Source organism: Schistocerca piceifrons, chromosome X (assembly GCF_021461385.2).
Source record: "Schistocerca piceifrons isolate TAMUIC-IGC-003096 chromosome X, iqSchPice1.1, whole genome shotgun sequence".
Classification (NCBI taxonomy): Eukaryota; Metazoa; Arthropoda; class Insecta; order Orthoptera; family Acrididae; genus Schistocerca; species Schistocerca piceifrons.
Genome location: NC_060149.1, coordinates 132,383,447 through 132,408,070, shown reverse-complemented (window position 1 = coordinate 132,408,070; position 24,624 = coordinate 132,383,447). Strand labels below are relative to the sequence as shown.

At 38.7% G+C, this 24,624-nt stretch overlaps 1 protein-coding gene across 3 annotated transcripts in view; it reads left to right on the top strand.

The window, feature by feature from the left end:
• LOC124721674 (uridine-cytidine kinase) overlaps positions 1-24,624 on the top strand; it is a 125,589-nt gene that overhangs the window by 8,522 nt on the left and 92,443 nt on the right. For all 3 annotated transcript variants that reach the window (XM_047246746.1, XM_047246748.1, XM_047246747.1), the window contains exons 2-5: positions 16,835-16,994; positions 17,094-17,190; positions 21,399-21,544; positions 23,971-24,068. In XM_047246746.1, the coding sequence (XP_047102702.1) occupies positions 16,835-16,994; positions 17,094-17,190; positions 21,399-21,544; positions 23,971-24,068 (501 nt within the window). The remainder of the gene's footprint in view (positions 1-16,834; positions 16,995-17,093; positions 17,191-21,398; positions 21,545-23,970; positions 24,069-24,624) is intronic.

Below are 24,624 nucleotides of genomic sequence, written 5' to 3'. Positions count from 1 at the left end.
TACATATGTTGAATTACAGAGTACAGCTTCATGCAATCTTTTGGTTAGCTATGACATTATCCACTGGTTGGCTATACAGTCAATCCTATAAAAATTCAATTTATCAGAGAATATTGTGATTCACACAGTCAAATGCTTTAGATAGGTCAGTGCAAATACCAACTGGCACTATTTTATTGGTTAGTGCTTGTAAAATTTGATGAATGAACATGTAAATGATGTTCTCATTGGAACAACTCTTCTAAAATCCAAACTGTGATATGCATGGGATATTATTGTTATTCAGGTAAGGTACTATTGTAGAATACATCACATTGTCTAAAATTTTGGAAAATATCAGCAGTGAAACAGATCAGTAATTAAGGACATCTCTCCCATCACAGAAGAAATGATAAACAAAGTTATTAAGAGTATTATTGACTTGTTTTCTGCAAATGGTCTCACCCTCAGTTTTAAAAAGACACAACATATTCAACTGTGCACATCTAGGGGTATGGCACCAATGATAACTGCAACACATGGCGAGGAAATTATAAACAGTGTGGAAACTTCAAAATTCTTGTGTGTCCATGTTGATGAGAATTTAAATTGGAAGAAGCACATTTTGGAACTCCTAAAACAACTTAGTTTAGCCACATTTGCACTTAGAATCATTGCAAATCTTGAAGAGAGACAAAGTGGAAAATTGACATACTTTGCAAACATATCCTCACTCAGTAATGTTGTATGAAGTAATGTTCTGGTGTAACTCATCTCTATGAAAGTAAGTCTTCATTGCTGAAAAACGTGCTGTAAGAATATTATGTAGTGCTCACCTACGATGATATTGCCAGCATCTGTTTAAGGAGTTGGGCATTGTGACTACTGTTTTAAAGTATATTTACTGCATTGTGAAGTTCGTTGTAAATAATCCACTACAGTTCAAAAAGAACAATGTTGTACATCACTATGTTACCAGAAGGAAAAATGACATTCATTATTCCACATCAAGGTTGTCTTCAGCACAAAAAGGGGTGCACAGTGCTGCAACAGTGCACAGTGCTGCAACAAAATTTTTTGATCACTTAGCCAGTGACATAAAATGTCTGGCAGCACATTAAAATTTGAAAAGAAACTTGAGTTTCTTTCTGGGAAAAAACCTTATGAATGTCCAGGATGTAACCATATGTACAAATTAATTTGTGATGTGAATTTAAAATGGCTCGTTTCATATCATTACAATCTGTTGTGCAAAGTGATCCATGGAATATGAAAGTAACTAACTCATCTTTCTTATGGAGGGGTCTGACAATGGCGTATTTCAGTTTCTCGGGAAAAATGTGTTTAGTTAGTGATGCACCATATATTTCGGATGAGACAGGACATGTCATATGGGAACAAATGTTTAGTAGTCTATTGGAAACACTATCAAAATCAGATGACCTCTATGGTTAACAATGTTGCCAGCAATAACCTTCAGAAAATTGCAAATGCTGTCTATAGTGAAGTTGTCACACTATCTGAATGCAGGCAACCACATTTTATTCATATCCAAGTGAGCTGGAAATTACAGGAATTGTTTAACATTAAATGTAATGATCAGAACCTCATATGTATGGAATCTTCAGAGTTTCTGGGTGTACATCTTGATGGTGTTATCTTTTGGGTTAATTCTCCTCATGCCCTAACACCATTCAGGAAGCAAAAGAGAATAATCAGAACAATAATAAAAAATAGAAGTTCATTTAAGCCTTTGTTAGAGATTTAAATATTCTTCCTCTTTCTTGCATTTACATTTTAGAAATTGTGTTTGTAATAAAATGTGTGATGAAGAAGGAGAATGTCTCTATTGAAAACACAACTCCCATTAGAAAAAGAAATGTGTGTGTAACTTAGACGAATAACGAGAATAATCTATCATTTGCAGTTAAATGAAACTTCCTGGCAAATTAAAACTGTGTGCTGGACTGAGACTTGAACTCGGGATCTTTGCCTTTCACAGGCGAGTGCTCTACCAACTGAGCTACCCAAGCATGACTCACGCCCCGTCCTTGCAGCTTTACTTCTGACAGTACCTCGTCTCATACCTTACAAACTTTACAGAAGCTCTCGGGGTGTGAGTCATGCTTGGGTAGCTCAGTTGGTAGAGCACTTGCCTGCAAAAGGCGAAGGTCTCGAGTTCGAGTCTCGGTCCGGCACACAGTTTTAATCTGCCAGGAAGTTTCATATCAGCGCACACTCTGCTGCAGAGTGAAACTCTCATTTGTTGTTAAATGTTCAGCAATATAATTATCATGAAAGTTGTTTGCTGATTTGGAATGGTTAAATAGAAATAACATAATGCCAGCACACATTTGAATGTGGCCCACACAATTATTTAAATTCAACAAAAGTTAATGCTATTTACTAGAATCCATTGTCAGCTAAGAATTTGTGTTTATTGGTTGTTCTCAGTTTATCAGAGTTTCAGTTTTTGTTTAAATATCTGTTAACCCCTCATATTTTTCCATATTGTTTTCATTATTTTATTAGCATTGTGTCAGTTGTCTTTTGTATTGTACTGTGCTCTTGTTGACCAAACTGTTCTTCATTTTATATTTCTTATATCCCATGTACCTTGTAATGTCATTTGAAATAATCTTTGTAAAATGTGTTTTTTGGGTTTTTGTCCATCCTAACAAACAACTCTCTAACTGTATACATGTGGTTTGAGACAGATAAATAAATACCAGTTCTCTAAGTTTACCCAACAGTGTTTTGTGAGGATTGTAACCTCTGTCTTCAAGATGTTGCAGTTTATGCTCTTAGACATTGTGCTGTCCTTCAATATACCAAGAGGAAATACTGTCTGAAGTTGGTCTGCATTTTTTTCCCCCTCTCCAATCATAGTGCACCTATACTTTTCTTATAGACTAAAGCAGTGTCATAAAAGTTTGCTCCTACCTTAGTCCAATATGAGAATTGTTTGTGCATGTTGAAACCATTAGCAATCCAATTACATTTGCTTTGGGTACACCCAGTGTTATTTTAGTTTCTGTAGAACATCGGCAAACTAGTGTAACATACTGGATTTCATCAGGCAAAACAGAGCAAGGTGGGGCAGTGGTTAGCACACTGGACTTGCATTCGGGAGGATGACTGTTCAAACCTGTGTCCAGCCAACCTGATTTAGGTTTCCTTTGATTTCCCTAAATTGCTTCAGGCAAATTCTGGAATGGTTTCTTAGAAAGTGCATGGCCAACTTCCTTCCTCATGCTTCCATAATCCAATGGGATCGATGACCCTGCTGTTTGGTCACATCCCCCAAATAAACTGACCAACCATCAGTCAAAAATTCCTCAAGAGAGCATCACATATACATTGATGAACCAAAACATTACTGCTGGTCCGCTTCTGGAATACATTACAGCAACTGTTGTGTGTGACCTTGATTTGACTTTTCCTTGGTAGGTTTCTGGAGGTGTGGGGCACCAAATGATTACACCCAGGTCACACAGTTCCTAGAAATTAGAGGCCTATGATAATGTGGACACAGAACTGGTGCGACCCACATTTGTTACATTGGGTCCAGATCAGGCAAATTTGGTAGTCGAGACATAGTGAGTTCATTATTGTGCTTCTCAAACCACTATAGCAAGATTTTGGCCTTTGATATCGACAGTTATGCCACTGGAAGATGCCATTGTTGTCTGGGAAGACATCAAACATAAATGGGTGCAGGTGGCTTGCTATAATGTTCACACAATCCACTACGATAATAATTGGATGTTGTTGTTTGGTCAACAAGAGAACATGTTGGGGTCACCTGCTGAGAAGCCCGATATTCAATAGTGTGCGCTGAATGCTGTTCTCCAAAGCATTTGTGCCCACACAAGTATCATACTCTGTCATCAGATCTGCCACATATTGCCACCTATGCTGCTTTACATAATGGAGAAGCCACCTACATCCATGTTTTTTGATGAGGTATGGACATCCAGTGCCGCGTTGCTTGATAGAAATTTTACCAACAAACCACTTTCCGTGTAGTCTCTCAACACTAGCACACGAATAGCTGACGAGCTGCACCATTTCAAATATGCTCATTTGCAGGCACTCGGCCATAATAATCAGCCCCTTGTCAAACTTACTTTGACAGTGTTCTTCCTCATCTGCAGCCCATATTGTTGCTACAATGATTTCCCAGTCATATCTGCCCCACTTATATAGGTTTCTTGGTATTTTGGACAAAGGTATCATATGAAAACACACAATGCTCTGTTGTTCACTATTTCATTGCTTTTGATATGACACAGTCCCAAAGTAAGTGATGTATTCACTGTCTACATTCCACCGCTGACAGTGGTGTACTGACTCGTCTAAAATGTCCATTTCCTGTAGGTCACCCTGTGTATCTCTGACTGCCTCCAAAGTAAACTGAAGACACTGAGTAACACTCTAATTGTCAGCATGTAACTGTGTATAAACCAGCTGACATACTTCAGCACCACAGTTAGATAACCAGTTGACCATCTCCAGTGTCTTTGATTTGTAGCTTTGATCCAGTATAGAGCAGATTAGGTGTACAGTCATGACTCTGGATATCCTTGGTTAGTGTCACTGTTATGGCTGTGTGGTGACATGGAGTGAAGCATGCTACAATACTTTGGTGTAACCAACCATCCTAGTTCTACTAGGTGGTCATCATAAGACCCGCCATAAATCTCTTGGAGGCTCATTCTGATTGTCCCTTGATGGTCAGATTGTATAAAAGTGGGATACTCCAAACTAAGACAAACAAAAAAGGTAAATCTGCCAACAGCATAAATGTTGGTTTGAACAACACAGTGCTTTACTAGGCATGATCAATTTGGAGGGGTACACTATTACTTTCCTCGGACCGATGAACTGACTTACTTAGCTAGTTTAATGTGGAATCCAAACCACTTGGAAATTTTCACATGGTCAGAGGAGAAAGAAGTGATGAGTGACAGATCGACCTTGAGATCCTTAGATCCATAATCTGGTACTTTACCACTGATTCACCGAGGAATGTGACAGATATAAAGAGTATTATCTGAAAAACACAATGCTCCCATATGTCACACACAGTACGTGATCAAAAGTATCCATACACCTAGCTGAAAATGACTGATAAGTTCGTTGCACCCTCCATCAGTAATGCTGAAATTGTGTTGGCCCACCCTTAGCCTTGATGACAGCTTCCACTCTTGCAGGCATACATTCAATCAGGTGCTGGAAGGTTTCTTTGGGAATGGCAGTCCATTCTTCACGGAGTGCTGCACTGAGGAGAGGTATCGATGACGGTCGGTGAGGCCTGGCACGAAGTTGACGTTCCAAAACGTCCCAAAGGTGTTCTATAGGATTCAGGTCGGGAGTCTGTGCAGGTCAGTCCATTACAGGAATGTTATTGTTGTGTAACCACTCCGCCACAGGCCGTGCATTAAGAACAGGTGCGCGATCATGTTGAAAGATGCAATCGCCATCCCCAAATTGCTCTTCAACAGTGGGAAGGAAGAAGGTGCTTAAAACATCAGTGTAGGCCCGTGCTGTGATACTGCCACACAAAACAACAAGGGGTGCCAGTCCTCTACATGAAAAACACGACCACACCATAACACCACTGCCTCTGAATTTTACTGTTGGAGCTACACACGCTGGCAGATGACATTCACCGGGCATTCGGCATACCCACACCCTGCCATCGGATCGCCATGTTGTGTACTGTGATTCATCACTCCACACAACGTTCTTCCTCTGTTCAATTGTCCAATGTTTACACTCCTTATACCAGTCGAGGTGTCATTTGGCACTTACCGGCAAGATGTGTGGCTTACGAGCAGCCGCTCGACCATGAGATCCAAGTGTTCTCACCTCCCGTCTAACTGTCATAGTACTTGCAGTGGATCCTGATGCAGTTTGAAATTCCTGTGTGATGGTCTGGATAGATATCTGCCTATTACACATTATGACTCTCTTCAACTGTCGGCGGTCTCTGTCAGTCAACAGACGAGATCGGGCTGTACGCTTTTATGCTGTGGGTGTCCCTTTACGTTTCCAGTTCACTATCACATTGGGAACAGTGGACCTCAGGATGTTTAGGAGTGTGGAAATCTTGCGTACAGACGTTTGACACAAGTGACACCCAATCACCTGACCACGTTTGAATTCCATGTGTTCTCCAGAGTGCTCCATTCTGCTCTATCATGATGTCTAATGACTACTGAGGTCGCTGATATTGAGTACCTAGCAGTAGGTGGCAGCACATTGCACCTAATATGAAAAGCATATGTTTTTGGAGGTGTCTGGATACTTTTGATCACATAGTGTATGACTTGCAAACTTGTGCTAGGATTTTCAACTGTCCCTCTTCATTTTTCTGTAATCACTCTTGCCACAAGTTCGTGTAAGAAAGGTAGTTTTGCATGTTGGTTTTATACAATGTTATGTTGAAATTGACAACATTATTTATTCTGCTGTGTGGAACTGTATTATTATGATCTTTTTCTGGTTAGGTGACGGTCAGTTTGAAGGAAACCAATAAAGAATTGTAGTGGAAATTTCATTTGTAATTTATTCTGTTGGTGCATCTCTGTTGATGTCTGTAATGCATGAGTCATCATCAAAGAAATTTTTTTCTCCTTGTGACTGTATTATCAGAAGAACTAGTGGCCCCAGTATTGAACCCTGTACAGAACAATAATGATTATTTTACACTTGGAAAATAGTTCTTTGTGTAAGCTGTTGATGTTGTGATTTCAGAGCATTATTCTGGTTCCAGTCTACAAAGTTGGAAGCCAGAGTCTAAATATCACATTATCTATCATACACACTTCTTTCATTTTTTTTGGAATGGTGTGCTAACATGTCACTTGGTATGAGAATATTTATTCTCTATACTTCATTACACACCCTGTAACTGCGCACAGTTCTCCATACTATTACTTTTGTATTCAGCCCTGTGATTGGTTTGCAGCAGTATGCAGTTCCACACTTACTGTAACAACACCTAACAATAATATTTCTTGATAGATATAAGTAATAGTTCCTGATTGAAAATGAAGTAAATCCAAGCACTACTACTTCATTATGCATGCTGCAAAGGCCACTAAAGTCATGTGGTGGTGGAAACCACCAGTTCATCAGCTGATACACTATTCAACACAAGGCTAAGTCGGTCCAGGTAAACGGCTGCAGTGGTTGTTGTAAACTTGTAGAGATAAGTTGGATAATAACAACCGAGAGTGTCCTGGGCTGCCTCATACTTGTCACAACAGAAGGTAATGTAACTGTCATGTGATATTGTTGACTTTGCCACAGCTGGTGCACTTGCCAAATGTGGGTAATTTGACACATATCAGTATATGAGTATATTCCATTTGCACATTTGGTGAGGTTACTATAGCTCTCTGCGCTTCAACTATTATCTAGGGCTACTACTTGCTCGGACTGTGTGAGGGAGGACAACAAGGTAGAAGCAGCCAGGAGCTGGGTGATATCATGAAGGAAGGCTCCTGAGGGGCTCAGAGATTGCCAGTGATGATGGTGGTGGCATTGGATCCGGAACGTCTTGCTTAGGTTCAGAGATTTCGAGGAGTGGAGCATCCTGTGGGACGTGGCAGGTCCTGTGGTCAACTATCAGTTAAACTGTATCAGTGTTCATGGGTGTGTCCCTCAGCTCTTGGGAAGAGATGACACTCTGACCTCAGAGTAAAGAAACCTACAATGTGGTTGTGATGGTGGTGACGGTGTACTCCAGATGAGGAAGGATACTAACTAGAGTGCCAAAATCAGAGTTGGTTGCACTACCGTTGTAGCATCCCAGGTGTTGGTGGCTACACCACCATCTAGCTCCCCTGCTGTTTAGCCATGGACCCAAGATAAACTCCACATTCCACTGACGTGTGTGCCTCCACTGGGACACCTACTTGAAACACTGTTGCTGTGTCTGCTTCATGTTCCGATGGTGGACACATGAGATCCAGGTGCATCTTGTGATAGCGTGAGAGCTTTGCTGGGATTCAGTGGTTGATTAGTGTGGAATAGAAAGAACATAGGAAGGTGTTTAGTGCTTAACCTAATTTTAACAGACTCTAATGTTTTTGACATGTGAACTTTGTGTTTCCATCAAGCCCATTTGAGGTAGGATGAAAAGGGAATGTGGCAAGATGTGGGGTGTAAAACCTTTCGAAATCAGTTGTTATAAATTGGTGGCCGTTGTCTGTCACCATTATGTGGGATGCATCCTCAGTTGCGAAGATCTGCCCCAGACTCCCACCATGGTCGATGTTGTTATCTGCTGGAGGCAAATGACATATAGGAGGTGGGAGAGAAACTCCACGACAGTTAACCACATGGACCCCATGAAAGAATCCATGAAATCAGTGTGAACTAGATATCACTGCTGTGTCAGCACTGGCCATGGAGAGAATGAATGGGTGGTGTCAACTGATATGCCTGACAAACCCTGTCTAACCACTTGTGCAGCAACATCATCCATACAAGGTTAGTAGATGTGGCAGGCCAGTTGCTTCACCCTGGAAATCCCCCAGTGGAATTGATGCAGGAGTTGGAGCACCCGATGTTGCAGGGAGGATGGCACCACCACCTGGTAATGTTCACTATCTTCTGTATGGAGTATCACACTTCGCTGAACCTGAAGTTTGTGCTGCTGATAAAAAATGAAGCCCAAGCAGCTCTTCACAGGGAGTTTGGTAGTCCAACCTGACCAGACTGAATGTAAGACCCTGTGAAGAAGCAGATCATGTCTAGATGTTGTAGAAATGTCCTAGGGATTTATAGAGGACTCATTGAGCAATAGCTCAAGTTGGCTGTCCAACTGAAAACGAACTGTCTCCTCGTGGTAAAATTCAGGATCCAAAGTGCCAGAGGGTGAGAAAGTGCATCTGCATTAGAATGATGAGTAGAAGTGCAATAGTGACTGGGGTACTAAAAGTTTGTAAAAGAGAGACCCATTGATGAAGATGAAGTTCCATGTGCTCTGGTAGTTTAGCATTAGGATGGTTTGTGGTGAAGGTGAGATTTGTGACCATACAAAAAAAAAAGTGAAATTTATGGGCACCTAAGATCTACTTCTACATAAGTACTCTGCAAGCCACCATATGGTGCAGTGTGAAGGGTACCCTGTACCATTATGTGTCATTTCTGTTCCTATTCAACTTGCAAATAGGGCAAGGGAAAATGACTGTCTATATGCCTTTGTATGAATCCTAATTTCTCATATCTTAGCTTTGTAGCCCTTACGTAAAATGTATGTTGGCAACAGTAGAATCAGTCTGCAGTCAGCTTCAAATGTCGGTTCTCTAAATTTTCTCAATAGTGTTCTTTGTAAAGATCATCACCTTCCCTCCAAGGATTCCCATTTGAGTTCCCAAAGCATCTCCGTAATACCGGCATGATGTTCTTACCTATCGGGAACAAATCTAGCTGTCCGCCTGTGAATTGCTTCATTGTCTTCCTTTAATCCAACGTGGTGCAGATAGCACTCACTTGAGCAGTAGTCAAAAATAGGTTGCACTAGTGCTTTATATTTGGTCTCCTTTACATGTGAACCACACTTTCCCAAATTTCTTGCAGTAAACCGAAGTCAACCATTCAATGCAGATAAAACTCATTATATGAGGTTCCATACATCACAAAGTAATCCCGATGAAATTAACATAAAATGTAGAGGTCAACCAATACAGAAAGTTGAAGACACAAAATTCCTGGGTGCTTACATAGACAGTAAATGTAATTGGTCAGTTCACATTCTTCATCTATGTAAAAAACTTAGCTCGGCAACATTTGCATTACGGGTAATTTCTTCAGTGGCTGAAGTTGACACTATTAAGGTTGCCTACTTTGCCTTCTTCCACTCATTGATGTCATATGCTATCATATTCTAGGGGAACCAACCACTTGCAAAAAAAGTTTTCACCATCCAAAAAAAAAGCAATCAGAATAATGTGTAGGGTCCATCAAAGACACTCTTGCAGGCACTTGTTTCGGAAGATAGGTATCCTAACAACTGCCTCACAGTATATTTTTTCCTTGCTCACCTTTGTGTGCAAAAATTATTCCATCTACCAAGACAACAGTAAATTCTATGGTTATAACACCAGAAACAAAAACAATCTACATTTAGAAATGAAACGTCTCTCTCTGGTACAAAAAGGAGTTTACTACTCCAGCATTAAGCTGTTCAATGCTCTACCACGACATATCAAATGTGTTCATACAGAACTGCCAAAATTTAAACAAGTTCTCAAAGATTACCTGACAGAAAAATCTTATTATACTGTGGATGAATACCTGAAAGAAAATGTATACCATCACTAAACGTATTATGTCTAGAAGTAGTTCAATTGATTTTATTGTGCATTTGGGCATTAGCACACTTTTTGTAACAACAGATTGGCTGTACATGTATTTACTCTTGTAGGCCTAATATCTGATTTAACTTTGTGCTCTTATCTTTAACCTTTATTTGAAACTCCTTTTTCTGTCAAATGGTAGTTATGTTATCTAGCTGACATTGTATCTGTTACTGTATTTATAGTATGTCTTACTTAAACTATGTACAATTTGCCATTGAAATGCCCTTGTATTTCTTGTAAGTTTAAATTGAAACCTGTACAATTTGACACGTTCCATATCCTTGTGATTGACTCACTAACTGGATCTACGGAACAAGAAATAAATAAATAAATAAATAAATAAATAAATCACCTTCCCTACTGCAGTCCTTAGATACTCATTCCATTTCATATCGCTTTGCAACATCATGCCCAGATATTTAAACAACGTGACTGTGTCAACTGCCATTCATCACACCAACTAGAAATTTTGTCTGGGTCATCTTGTATCCTCCTACTCACTGAACATAGACACTTTACCATACACCATAGTATCAACAGCAGACAACCACAGATTGTTGCTGCTACACTCCTGATGATACCCTTGGCTCTGATGAACACTCGTCATCAAGGACAACATACTGGGTTCTGTTACGTCACAAATCTTCAAGCCAGTCAAGTGTCTGGGAACCGGTTCCTGGATATGCTCATACCTTTGTTAACAGGTTGCAGTGGGGAACTATATCAAATGCTTTTCAAAATCTGGAAATAGGTAATCTGCCTGTTGCCCTTTATCCATAGTTCACAGTACATCATGTGAGGAAAGGGCAAGCAGAGTTTCACATTCATGATGTGTTCTAGAACTGTACTGATTCGTGGAACGTAGCTTTTTGATCTCAAGAAAATTTAGTATATTGGAACTTGGAATATGTTAAATAATTGTGTAGCAAACTGATGTTAAGTATACTGGTCTGTAATTTTGCAGTTCTATTCTTTTACTCTTATTATATGTAGGAGTCACCTGCACTTTTCCAGTCACTTGGGACTTTGCTCTGGGTGAGATATTCCTGATAAATGCAAGCTAAGTAAGGGGCCAATGCTGTAGAGCACTCTCTGCAAAACCAAATTGGAATTCCGTCTGGACCTGATGACTTATTTGTTTTCAGCTCTTTCAGTTGTTTATCTATGCAAGAGATACCTCATACTCTGTTGTCCATATGAGGCTCTGCGTTATGGTCAGACAACAGTATGTTTGTGTGATTATCCTGAGTGAATGATGTGTTAAACATAAAATTTAAAACATCGGCTTTCCTTTTGCTATCTTGTACTGGCACACCAGATTGGTCAATGAATGACTGGATGGTAGTCTTAGACCTGCTTAGCAATTTTTTTTACATAGGACCAGATTTTTCTCGGGTTCTCAGCTAGATCTTTTTCTGAGGTATGACTGTGGTAGTTGTTGTATACTTTGTTCATAGATCTTTTTACAGAGTCACAAATTTCTACAAACCTATGCCTGCTGTCAGACAAACACTTCCTTTTCAATCTGTGAATAGTGTTCTTGAATTGGAGGATGTGTCTTCGACATAAATGCAATATGGCCTCTTCATCCCATCCTCTGACTTATTCCTAATGCTGTTTAGGGTCGTATCTGTTGCCAAAAACAGTGACAAGTGGGGCTGTAAGACAGGAAGCAGTGTGCTGATTAGAGGGCTGTTTTTATCTTCTGAAAAGCCAAATGTTACTCTTCTGGCTAATGAAGAGACTTCCTTTTTATAGGGATGATTTAGTGAGTAGGCTATGGAGAATGTCTGGGGAATAAATCACACATAGTAATTCACTTTTCCTAGAAATACTTGAAGGTGATTTATGGGTGTAGCCATAGGCATAGTATTAAAAGGCCCTACATATTCTTTGGTCATCTGAAGGCCCTGTTCGCTTAGAATATAGCGTAAATAAGTAACTGCTGCTTGAAAGAGGGTGCATTTATAAGAGTTACTCTTAAAGCCTGTGTGTGCAAGGTCCGTAAAAACTGGATGTAGATTGCACAAATGTTTCCTGTCATGTGACCAGTAACCAGTGTTTTGTTAAGATAATTCACACAAGGAACTTCTGTAATATGGCCGGGATGCTGGCTTCACCAAAAAGCAGCCTGTTATAGTAATCCAGTCCAAATGGTGTTTCAAACCTAAAATATTCCTCAAGTTTTCATCAAGAGGCAACTGAAAATATGGATCCACTAGACCAACTTTAGAAAAGAGTTTTCCTTCTGAAACTTCAAAAAAAGTTCATCTGGTTGAGGCAAGGGATAAGAATCAATGTCTGCCTGAGTATTAGTAGTTTTCTGAAAGCCTCCACACAAGTGAAGACCATCACTAATGGTGGAGCCCCGGAAACAGGGGACAATACTTGTTCTAATCCATGTAGTTCAGTCTTGACCTTATCCTTAATTGCTGACAGAAACAGGCAAACTATGCAAAATCTCAAATTTGATACTGGCTCAAGATCGTGTGGGCTTGAAAGTCAGTCACCTTCCCCCAACCCGACTCAAACAGCAGTGCAAATAGCATAAAAGTGTATTGGTGGCTTTACATGGTACTGACAAGCCTATGGAGTGCACTTCATGATGTAATGAAAAAGCCAAGGCAGAATAGTGTCGAGGCCAATAGTGTTCTTGGTTGATGGATCTGTCAAACCAAAAATAATGTTTGAGACTGTCAGTTGCATATGACCTACGAGTGGCACCTCATGGTGGCTCACAACTTCAACTGCACGAGGGAGTTAGCACCCACACTAAAGTACATAGACAGATTAATGACTGAGATGGAGATGCTAGTATTAAAAAAAGTTTGTGGAATGTCATACATAGTTGCATGTAGCAAGCTTTTATGTGGTGCCAGTACATGATCAGTGCCTGTGATATTATTAATTTTGAGTTGGCTGTGACTGATGCCTGGTACCTATCATGCTATGGCATACTTCTGCAGTGTGATCTGTCAGTAAACACTTATCAAACTCATCCTCATAATGTGGACATTCTTATCTGGAATGCGAGGAAAAACAGTCTGGGCAACTTGAAAACAGTATATTGCTACAGTATCTCAAAAGCATGTGCAATTTGTTGCACTTGGCCAGGGAAGGGTTAGAATGTCGTTAAGCTAGTGTGCTAGTATGGGGATAACCTTATCTGGGGTAAGTGAATCAGTGTGACATGTATTAAACTTTCTCCATGTGATTTACCGTATAAAAGTGTGAATTTACGTTTTCTACTCATTCCCTGTAAATCTGCAGTCTCAGATTTGTGAGTTACAGCGTCTGACTTGCGGTGGTGAAAAAATTCTAGTCTCTTTGCTACTACAGGCATTTTGTTGCAAAAGTGGTCTGATAGTAAAGAGAGTATGCCAGACAATGAATCGCAGATAGATTGGACAGTGAGGCCAGCTTTTGAACCATAAGAAAACCAATAAACAAACAGAATGGAAACTAATTTTAGGATCTAACAAGAACAATGTGGTTTCACAACTGGTACATCGTGTATGGACATTAGTTTCAAATTTCGAAATGTTTTGGAAAAATGTAGGAAAATCAAAAAGAAATGGATTAGATTTCATAGATTTAGAAAAGGCGTATGATACCATTCTGAGGAAATTGCTTTGGAAAGCATTACATATGGCAGATGTGTAGGATCCCATAATTAAAATAATACAAGATAAAAGCTGGTAATATACTTTAACAGAAATTTAGCACAGGAAAAAAAAACAATGGCTGTCCCACGATGCCAGTGCTATTCAGTGGTCTTATAAATGGGGTTAGAGATTGCAGATTGATCATACTGCACTATTTACTGTTTGCCGATGACCAAGCCATCATAAACACAACTGGGGAGTATGCAAATGTGTGCAATCAGCTAGCAATGGAATATAAAAAACTGTCATTTGCAGATAAGTTATAAAGAAAAGAGTGTCTTACTAATGATCTGGATGAACTGTACTTGGAGGGGAAATTAAAAAGGTCAAAAATTTTTGCTACCAAGTGCCCATTGTAGAGAAAGGGAGAAATTCAAATTTAGAAATTAATAAAAGAATTAATAGTGGAAGCAAGGTCATTGTGTTGCTCAGTTCAATCTTACGGACCTGGAAAGTGCTGAATAGAACAAAAAAGCTCATACTCAAGTTGATATTGGAGAGTATAGTACTTTTTGGGACATAGACCTAGACAACTAATCAAAAACATGTAGAAGAGGGGACTGAAGTGTTAAAGATGATGGAAATGTAAGAAGCAATATGTGACATGATGGATATAGACATATAAGATGAATGTAGGAAACAAGAATAGCAAAACTGATACTGGGGTGGGAATTTCAGGCAAGAACATGACTACCGATGAGAACCCGGCTTCAAAATGTATAGATAACAATGAGATTTCGTGCAGAAGAAGATACACTAGATGGAAGTACATGGAGGAACATCTTGAAGAGGTGGTGTTGAGTACTTGTGTCAATAACTTCCAAGCATATTGTTATGTTGTAGAGATATCTCAGTGTTGAGGAAAGGCTCAATTGAAAAATCCTGTGGGATTGTAGACAACGAAAAGCCCGCTGACCATCAGGACATTTGATATCACCTGTGTGAAGGTACAGTGTGATTCGTTTTTGATATACTTCCCAGTATTCTTGAGCCGAGACAAGTGGCTGAAATACTGTGATGGCTGGCCATACCTGTTGCTACTACAGAATTAAATTCAGTTCTTGATAAATGCTTTATAGTGGTTTAGCTGTCGCTGTGAAAGCTCAAGAAATTTTGCATCCGTAGTAGCACTTGGTAAATCAAAAATGGGACCACCTCATTGCCAATATTGTAATGCTCGCAAATAAACTTTCTATAACAACAGATCAAAATCGTCCATTATTCCACAAAACCAAAAAAACAGCTGTACTTGATATAAATAATTCTAGCAATAGTTCCTGATTGAAATTAATATAAGCCCAAGCACTGCTAATTCATTATGCACGAATACATGTTGGTGGTAACTATGTGCTCATCAGCCAACACACTGTCTGACACAAGTCTAAGTTGTCCAGGTAAACAGCAGCACCTGTTGTAATTTGCGTATAAAGTCAGATAACAGCAACTGAGAGCGAGTCCACCAATGGGCAGCCTTATATTTGCCTGTTATGGATATTCATGTGACCGGCTTGGGATCATCAGCTTTCCCACCCCTGCTGTCCTCTCTGGACATGGGAAATGTTACACACATCAGTATGTGCATGTCTTCCATTTACACATCCAGAGGGATTACTAAACTCTTCATATCTGCACACCCCATGTCATCACAACCTGCTGCATATATGATATCGTTGATTGTCCCTGATGATTCCTTCCACTTTAATAGCTCCTTGAAAGATTGTTTCAGTGATGATATGTCTTAAAATGCGCTCTTCAACTTTACTTCTGCTTTTTTGGATGTGCTTCCTGAGTGATCTAATCTCTCCTGTATTCACTGAATATATATATATCTCTTTCTCTCTCTGTTATATAGCAAACTTTGTCTGTAGCGACCAGTGTCATACATTAATTCTTTCTGATTCTTCTTTATGACAACTCCTAATCAAAACCAATTTGTTCTTGTAGAAGCTGAGTATAACTTGTGTTTTTAAACTCACATTATTCAGTACCTTGAACATTATAAAATGTTATTTACCATTCCGCAAAAGCAAAATAGGTTGGCTTATTCATTTGTCTTTTCTTCTCGATAAGTAGTCTCAGTGCCAGCATCACCTTTCTTGCTCATAATCTTCTTCAGAATCCAGTCTGGTAATTACCCAACATATCCTCCACATTATTTTCAACAGTCCTCTGTATTAAAATTGTCACCACATTGTCATAACAATGTCCATACTGCCAAGGATGCCTCTGCTAATGCCATTCTTTAAATCTGCGTGCACATTTAATTTAATTTGCAATTTGTGTCACCTGCAGATATTTTCTTATTGTGAGCTAGATACTCAGTATCATTAATTCTTCTCATATGTTGTTTTTTTCCTGTGGTTTTAGCCACTAATATACCTGAGTATAGTTAGCTTGGTGGCTCATTAGTAAGTGCCAGGCAATGGACCCAAATGTCTGAGGTTTGACCATAGTCAGTTCTAGGATTTTTTATCTGACACTTACCTTTTTTTCCACCTCTAGCAATGTTTGTTTCTGTGAAAAATGCTCTTTTGCAACATAGTTCAGAGAGTGCATGTTAAACTGTGTAACTGACTGGGTAAGGTAGATCAAAGATCACAAGTGCATGCCATGTCCACAATGACCATGACTAGTAATGCAGTTTAGTGTTCCAATCAGGCTAAGTGCTACTTTACTTTATAGTTCATAATTTTTGTTTAATTTTTGTCAGATTATTATTGTTATTATTATTATTATTATTATTATTATTATTATTGAGGGAGATTGTGTGTTAGTTTGTGTTGTTTTCTATACAATTTTGAAAATTTTTAGTCTACAGTGTGTAAAAGGATCATGGAGAAGTTGGGGCAGGTTGATATGGACCAGAAGCAACGACAGGTTGTCACTATCAGCCAAGATAGCTTTTACCGAATTTTAACAGCAGAGGAAAAGACAAAGGCTCAGAAGGGCTTGTACAATTTTGATCATCCAGGTATTTACATTTACAAATTATGATAAGATGAACTTTTTGTAAGAAATAACCTGATTCATTTTGTTGTTACTGCACTAATATGTGCTTTCTTTTTTTAAGATGCTTTCGACAATGACTTGATCTTGCAAACTCTGCGTGATATACTGGCTGGAAAGAAGTGTGAAATACCAGAATATGACTACAAAACTAATTCAAGGTTGGTTTAAATTAGTATTTTTATATTTAGAAGAGATTAGTAAAATATTTTTCATATCTGCAATAATCCTGAATTGGTCCAGAACTGGTTCACATTATGAAATCAAATTTTTACACAAAACTAATAAATGTTCGGGTGCACATGGGCATCTTTTAATATATATGTGGTACATCAATATATTTATACTATGTAACAAGAAACGTTGTTAACAAAATCCTTGATGTTCTTGACAGATTCACTATAAATTTTTACACACTACTGCAAAAATGTTCAGACGGATACAGGCTACATATTTTTTTAGTATATAGGGAATAAAAATGTGTTACCAAAAATTTTGAAAAGTTCTTGTCTGATTTATTTAAATGTTAACAATGTTAACAGTATATTCTAATATTTTTCCCACGTGGAATGTTTCCCCATATATATATATATATATATTTATTCTAGTAGATACAGTGTATGGCCGTCCAAATTTTATTAGAGTATCATGTGAAAATTTGAAGTAAATAGGTAAAGAACATTTTGAGATTTTTGCAAACATCCTTTCCTCCGCCTATGTTATGTTAAACAATATATATTGAAAAATGTGTAGCCTCTGTTCATCTGAATATTGAGTTAAGTAGCATGTAAAAATTTAAAGTTATCAGTCTGGCACTTTTCAACATTTTTTTGTAACAATGTTAAACAATGCCTTGTCTTTATATTGTAGTATAGATATATCTATATATGTTTAAAATGTACAGCCTGTGCTTGTCCAATAGTTTATTAGAGTACTGTGTGAAAATGTGAAGTAAACTGGTCAAGATTGTTTGAGATTTTTACTAACAGTGTTTCCTCTTCATATAACATACAGATATTTATATACTGTGTGTATAAAAAACACTGTAGGCTGTGTCCATCCAAATCTTTATTATAATATGTAAAAATTAGATGTAAATTGCTCTTGGTAACAACATTAAAGTAGGAGTTGTCTTCATTTAGAAGTGTAGATTTTATATATATGTATATTGGGATACCAAATTTATTAAAAAACGCATACCCTATGTCTGTCCAAACATTTATTTGAGTATTGTGTAAAAATTTGAAGGAAATCGGTTGAGCACTTTTAGAGATTTTTGGTAATATCGTTAAATTATGCCTTGTCTTTATGTAGTAGTATATAGATATGGACAGTGTCTGTTCTACAGAGTAGTGCCCCCTATCCATTAATCCACTTGCTTGCTGCTGAACTGTATGCACAACAGTATCTGAACCCTTGTGAGTATACAGTTAGGTTGTGAGCAAGTGGATTAATGGATAGGGCACCACTCTGTAGTGTCGCATGTTGGGTGTGCTCGAATAGCCAAGGCGGTTAAGACGACCACTCGAATAAAGCAGGAAATCTGGGTTTGACTCCCGGTCCTGCACAAATTTTTATCTGTAGCCATTGGGTTTGCTCAGTGTCCTGGTCTAGCACAAATTTTCATCTGTCACCATAGTGTTTGTTCAGTGCCCCAGTCAACTAAATGTAGGATATTTCTTTCGTCATATATTGCATACAGCTGCTGATCGAATCAGTGATGTATGTTATTTCGAACATGCATGTCTGAAAGCACAGACACCATCCATGTACAGTAAAATTACTATTAGCTAATCTTGTTACATGAATTGTCAGTTAACATGCAAAAATTTCTTTACTGTTCATAATTTTTTTTTTAACATTTCCTTATAATGCACATTCATTCCTTGGGATTTAATTTTTATTATGTTACATGTATAACAACGTTTTACATGTATATTGTACCTAATATTTGCATTTGAAGTTGTGTACTGTAGTATAGGAAGAGCTGTAAAATATCAAGAAGTTAAACAAGTCATCTATCTTACTCCTTTTACATTTTCATGCTCTATGTTTTCCATGTCTTCTTTCAAATCTTTGTCTGCTGCAGGGATACACTAAACACATTGCGGACAAATGGGAAAAGCATGCTTTAGGAATTGCACATAGCTACAAATGGAAATGAGAATCTGTTTTGTTGGCTCAGTTATGTCATATTTTTTGTATATTTACATGTGTTTCAAACAACCATCAATAAAAGCATTGATACTTCAAGAATTTAATCTCTCAACATTATGCAGCAGATATTATCATAAATTTTTTCGTGTTAAAACACTGCAGGTCTTTGCTATGTGACATACTTGTCATTGAATCTTAACTCTCTTAATTTACTTCAGTGCATGAAAATTGTACTTACTTCATGTGATCGAGCTTCTTTTGTAGGTTGCCATTATGCTCTGCTGATTTTCATCAGTCAGATTATCCTTCTTACTGCCTGTCCGTCAGAATGAAGCCTATAAAGTTTCCCTCACTTCTTAGCTTGAAAAGTACAGCCAAAAGCACAGCACTATGGCGTTATTCAACATGAAACTTGCAAAAATACTCGATGATTACTATGTTAAGTAAGTAGTGTACAGGCCAAATATGGGGGAAAAATCACGTCTTGATTTCATTTAATCCTGAAGTGCAGGTGACGGCAAGCAGCAGGGAAAAGGATTCCCGTACGATCCTGATACAGAGCTTCAACAATGTCCATGGCTCCCCAACCTAGATGGTATTCCCTTACAACAACATTTGGGTATCCGTACCACAATGAAGTCTCCTCCATTGTCTGAGCCCCCATACCCTTGTCAGGGGCTCCTCCCATGACTAGGACCACATCCTTCCTCCCTTCTCCCCCACCCCCTCCCCCACTTTCATACATCGACAGCTCCCCTCCCACGGGTACAACCCTTATCTATGTCTTCCTAATCTGCACCTCCTTGACTGCCACACATCCCCCACTAGTCTGTTTACCCTAACCAATTTCCGTGATTTGTCAGCACCCACAACCAATTTGTGGATACACCCCCATCACCTGTGCCTTCACACCTCACCCATACCCCCATCCCTCACCTGTGCCCCACACGAAAGACAATTCCGATTCCAGTTACGTAGTATACAATCATATGCTATTAAGGGGAGTAAGTGAGGGGCAGTTGTGCATTGGCGAGGGGGGCCTAGGCGAGGGGTGGCTTAGGGAGGAGGGGGATTTGTCAAAAAAAGGGGGGGGGTCTTAGGTGAGAGGGCGGTGGGCTATGGGAGATGGGGGCTTAGGTGACAGGAGTCTTAGATGAGGATCGAGTTGGGGTATAGGCGAGAGGGGTGGTACAGGCAAGGGAGGGTGTGAAAGGGGGGGGCATAAGCTAAGGGAATAAGGGAACATTGCGAGAGGGGAGAGGGAGCATAAGCTGGTGTGGTGCCAGGGGGGGGGGGGATGCACAGGTAAGGGGTGAGGTCATGATGGACATAACAGTTCTTCAAGTGAAGCATGGAACAATGAAACATCAGACTACATAAAAATAATGGACAACAATGTTTTCATTCATAGAGCAATACACACAAAAGAGAATATTTTGGTGTGTTTTGTTGTTTCCACTCTTGTTTTGTATTTGTCTGAGTCTTCTCACCTGAGAGCTAAATACACATGCTTTTGGCTGTAAGCTCCACAACAACCAGTGATCAACTAGTAAAAATTTTAATGGGATGATTCAAAACTATTCATAAGAAATGACAAGACTCTAAAAGTATTGTTAAATCGTGTACTTATGACATTTCTGTGCAGCTTGGAACTGACAAATGTGCAAAACTGTGTGCACTTGGAGAGAATCTTGTGGAGGCAGAACACATTTGCTTAGATAGAATCTAATAAAATTGTGTTGTTATAGCAAAAACAGTGAAGAAAAAAAGCAATGCCATTATGAAAAAAACCCTGGATTGAAACTCTCAAGCCTGTAGGAAATAATGCTGGTATCAGAAGGGCAGCAGTCAAATTACCACAAAACTGTCTTTGGCATTTATAGGGGTCAACATGACCTAAAAAATAAAATTGTTGGATATGTTTATGCATCACTTGTACTGTTCCTATGTTTTAAAAGATAATTAAAAAAACTCCAAAAGGCAAAAGCAAGCAGAGAGTTGTAAACAAACTTTCCAGAAATGAAATAACAGAACAGCTTTAGATGCTACACTCTAGAGAGATGTAGATAATGAAATGATGATTCAGTTCATTTGTTCTAGTCCTGTCCTAGCACCACTCATTCCCACCTTTCCTCATTCAACTTGACATCAATTGCTACTTTTTATTTCTTTTTTATGTGGTTTCTGTCACCTTTGTCCTTTCTTTTTACAGATGTGAAGATAAATTCATCACTATATACCCTGCAGATGTAGTTTTGTTTGAAGGAATCCTTGTATTTTATTTTCCTGAAATTCGAGAATTATTTCACATGAAATTGTTTGTTGACACGGACTCAGACACTAGATTGGCTCGTAGAGGTGAGTAGCTGATTAAAATGTAATGTGGTTGCACATGCATGTGGGGTCCCGAGATTTGCTCTTCTGAAATTTTTATTTCTGATATGGCTTCGTCTTTGAAAAATTACATACAAGTATGAATGAAATTTTCATCCTGCAACGTAGTGTGCACTGATTTTGAAACTTCCTGGTAGATTAAAACTGTGTGCCAGGCCGAGACTCGAACTCGGGACCTTTGCCTTTCGCGGGCAAGTGCTCTACCAACTGAGCTATGCAAGTACGACTCACGACCCGTCCTCACAATTTTACTTCCGCCAGTACCTCGTCTCCTATCTTCCAAACTTCACAGCACTACTGGAAGAAAGGATATTGCAGAGACATGGCTTAGCCACAGCCTGGGGGATGTTTCCAGAATGAAATTTTCACTCTGCAGGCAGTGTGTGCGCTGATTTTGAAACTTCCTGGCAGATTACGAGGCAGGAGATGAGGTACTAGCGGAAGTAAAATTGTGAGGACAGGTAGTGAGTCGTACTTGGGGAGCTCAGTTGGTAGATCACTTGCCCGCGAAAGGCAAAGGTCCCGAGTTCGAGTCTCGGTCCGGCACACAGTTTTAATCTGCCAGGAAGTTTCTACACACAAGTAGGAAAGTTGATATTAAATGCTGTATCTACTTTCCTGTTTATTCTCTGATTGTTTCTTACACTTATATCTAGTCTCTCTTAGTTTGCCTCGCACTGTATTTTTTACAGTCTTTTCCCCTGTCAGTTTTTCAGTTGCAAACAATAAGGTGACATAAGTGCTAAATGATTTATTGTACAGGCTAGGGGAAAATTTATTATATTTTGTATTGCTTCTCTCCATCCATCCCTTCTAAGTTTCTGCAGTATTAAGTTTCCTCTTAATTTAAACTGTTTTCTGTCTCTGCTCTGTTTGTGTAGATCATATAATTTTTATCTGAGTTGTAATCAGTGTGAGCCTAGTGACGTGCCACTTTCTAATATTGCACTGCATACATTTCCTTTCAGAGATAACAGTCTTACAGATTTTTTGACTTCCTCAGTATCATGTTGTTAAGTGACAGCACTTTTTCTCCTGACGTGGATGGTCAAACTGTTCAGTGAGTGTCGACTTCATTGATGGTTTTATAAAATTTTCCTATTTACATTTCGTATTTACATTATTTACACACAGTACCTGTGAATTTCCTTTTTGTACCCCTCCAAGGCAGTTTATTGCACAGACTGTCAGCTCCTTCCTGACATCACATGTGCATCCCTGTAGTTGGTCAGTTGAGACATATGGGCAGGAAATAGTGTTCTAAGTAATGACATCTGTGACTAACTTTATTTTTGGTAGCTAGACAAGCGAAAGACTTTGCTTGAACTGTAATTTTTTTAAAAAAAAAAAAAAAAACCACACATCATTCCATTCCTAAATTTCCTCTGCTCTGCAGTTACTTTTAGGCATTCTGTTTTAGCACAGTCACATGTGTCTTGCGCAAGAATGTGTGTATACTTTTCTTGATTTGGCAATGCTCTATTGACAGTTGACTGTGTATTATACTTCACATAAGATCAAAAGAAACAGTACAGAAGCAAAAGGCTGTAATCATTTTTGGAAGCTGCCATATTCCAAGCTTACAAAACCAGATATTCGTTGCTTTTCATATGATGTCACTAAATTAGTGCAGGACAAAGGTAGCATCTTCATCACCTATTCTTAACAAAACTGGTGTAGTGTATTCACCCCCCCCCCCCCCCCTCCCCCTGCGCTTTTCCTCTAATGGCATTCAGGTAAGCAAAACAATTGTTGCAGTAGTTATGGGCCACAAAGAACCTGTTAGTCAGTTGTCACCCAGCCAGGTGATGAAAAAGTGAATAATAATAAAAAAAAGGCACATGCAAACTGAGGTGGTCAGTATGTCTCATTCACCCATAACTTGTGGAAGATGAGAGGAAAATTGCTATAAAATAAACAAATGAGGCTGATGTCTGTGACAAGCAACCTAGTCATCTGTATTCTGATGCTACAGAGTTGAACTGTTTTTGATGACAATATTTGCAGAGTGAAGGGTTATCAAGGTGTGAATGTCGATGCAAATATGTTTCCAGTGTTCCATGCTGCAAAATGTGTGTGAAAAATTATCTTAGAGAGAACACTGATAATTATTTTTCTCCCCATTGTGTTGCATTAATGATGTTGTACAGATATGAGAGAAATGGAGTAAATTAGAGCTGGAGGTAGCTTTTTTCTGGCTGGCAGTATATAAAATAATTTCATTTTTAGATTGGCTTATTTCACAAAATTATGCCATTGGTAGTTCGTTACAACATAACTGTATTAAATTGCTATCTGATACGCATGGAAACCAATTTTCTTTCTATTGCTTATATTAATCATTACTGTTTATTACATAATAAAACTTTTATGTACATGTTTTTTTACAGTGCCAAGAGACATCAATGAACGAGGAAGAGATTTGGAACAGGTGTTGAATCAGTACATGAATTTCGTGAAACCTGCATTTGAAGAATTTTGTTCCCCTGTAAGCAAAAAAAAAAATTCTATTTTTGTGTTCATTTATTGATACACTTGATGTATTCCATTCAGCTAATTCGTGTTAGTCAGATACTTATGCCTGGTGTGTGTGTGTGTGTGTGTGTGTGTGTGTGTGAGAGAGAGAGAGAGAGAGAGAGAGAGAGAGATGCCCACTGTGTCTGGACACTGAATACTGCTGAAATCATGTTTATAACTACTTGATTCCATTTACACAACTGGTCAGTGGACAAGTTGCTACAGAATAACCAGCAAATGCTCTGTTGGTGTTAATGGGAGGTGAACTAAGATATGATGAGAAAACATATCCTCTTCCAACATGTTTTGATATGACACTGACTATCAAAGAACTACTTAGCAGCTGTGTTACAGTTTTCTAAGTTATGGTCAACCTTGGCTTGAAATTAATACATGGTTTGTAAAGAGTGAAATAAAGCTCTCTTTTTGGAGTTTTATTGCATTTCATGTAATGTTCTAAGTGAATTCCATCATATTCGCCATATTATTTATCATTTCACAGTGAAGTCGGGCTGGCCCAAGTTGAA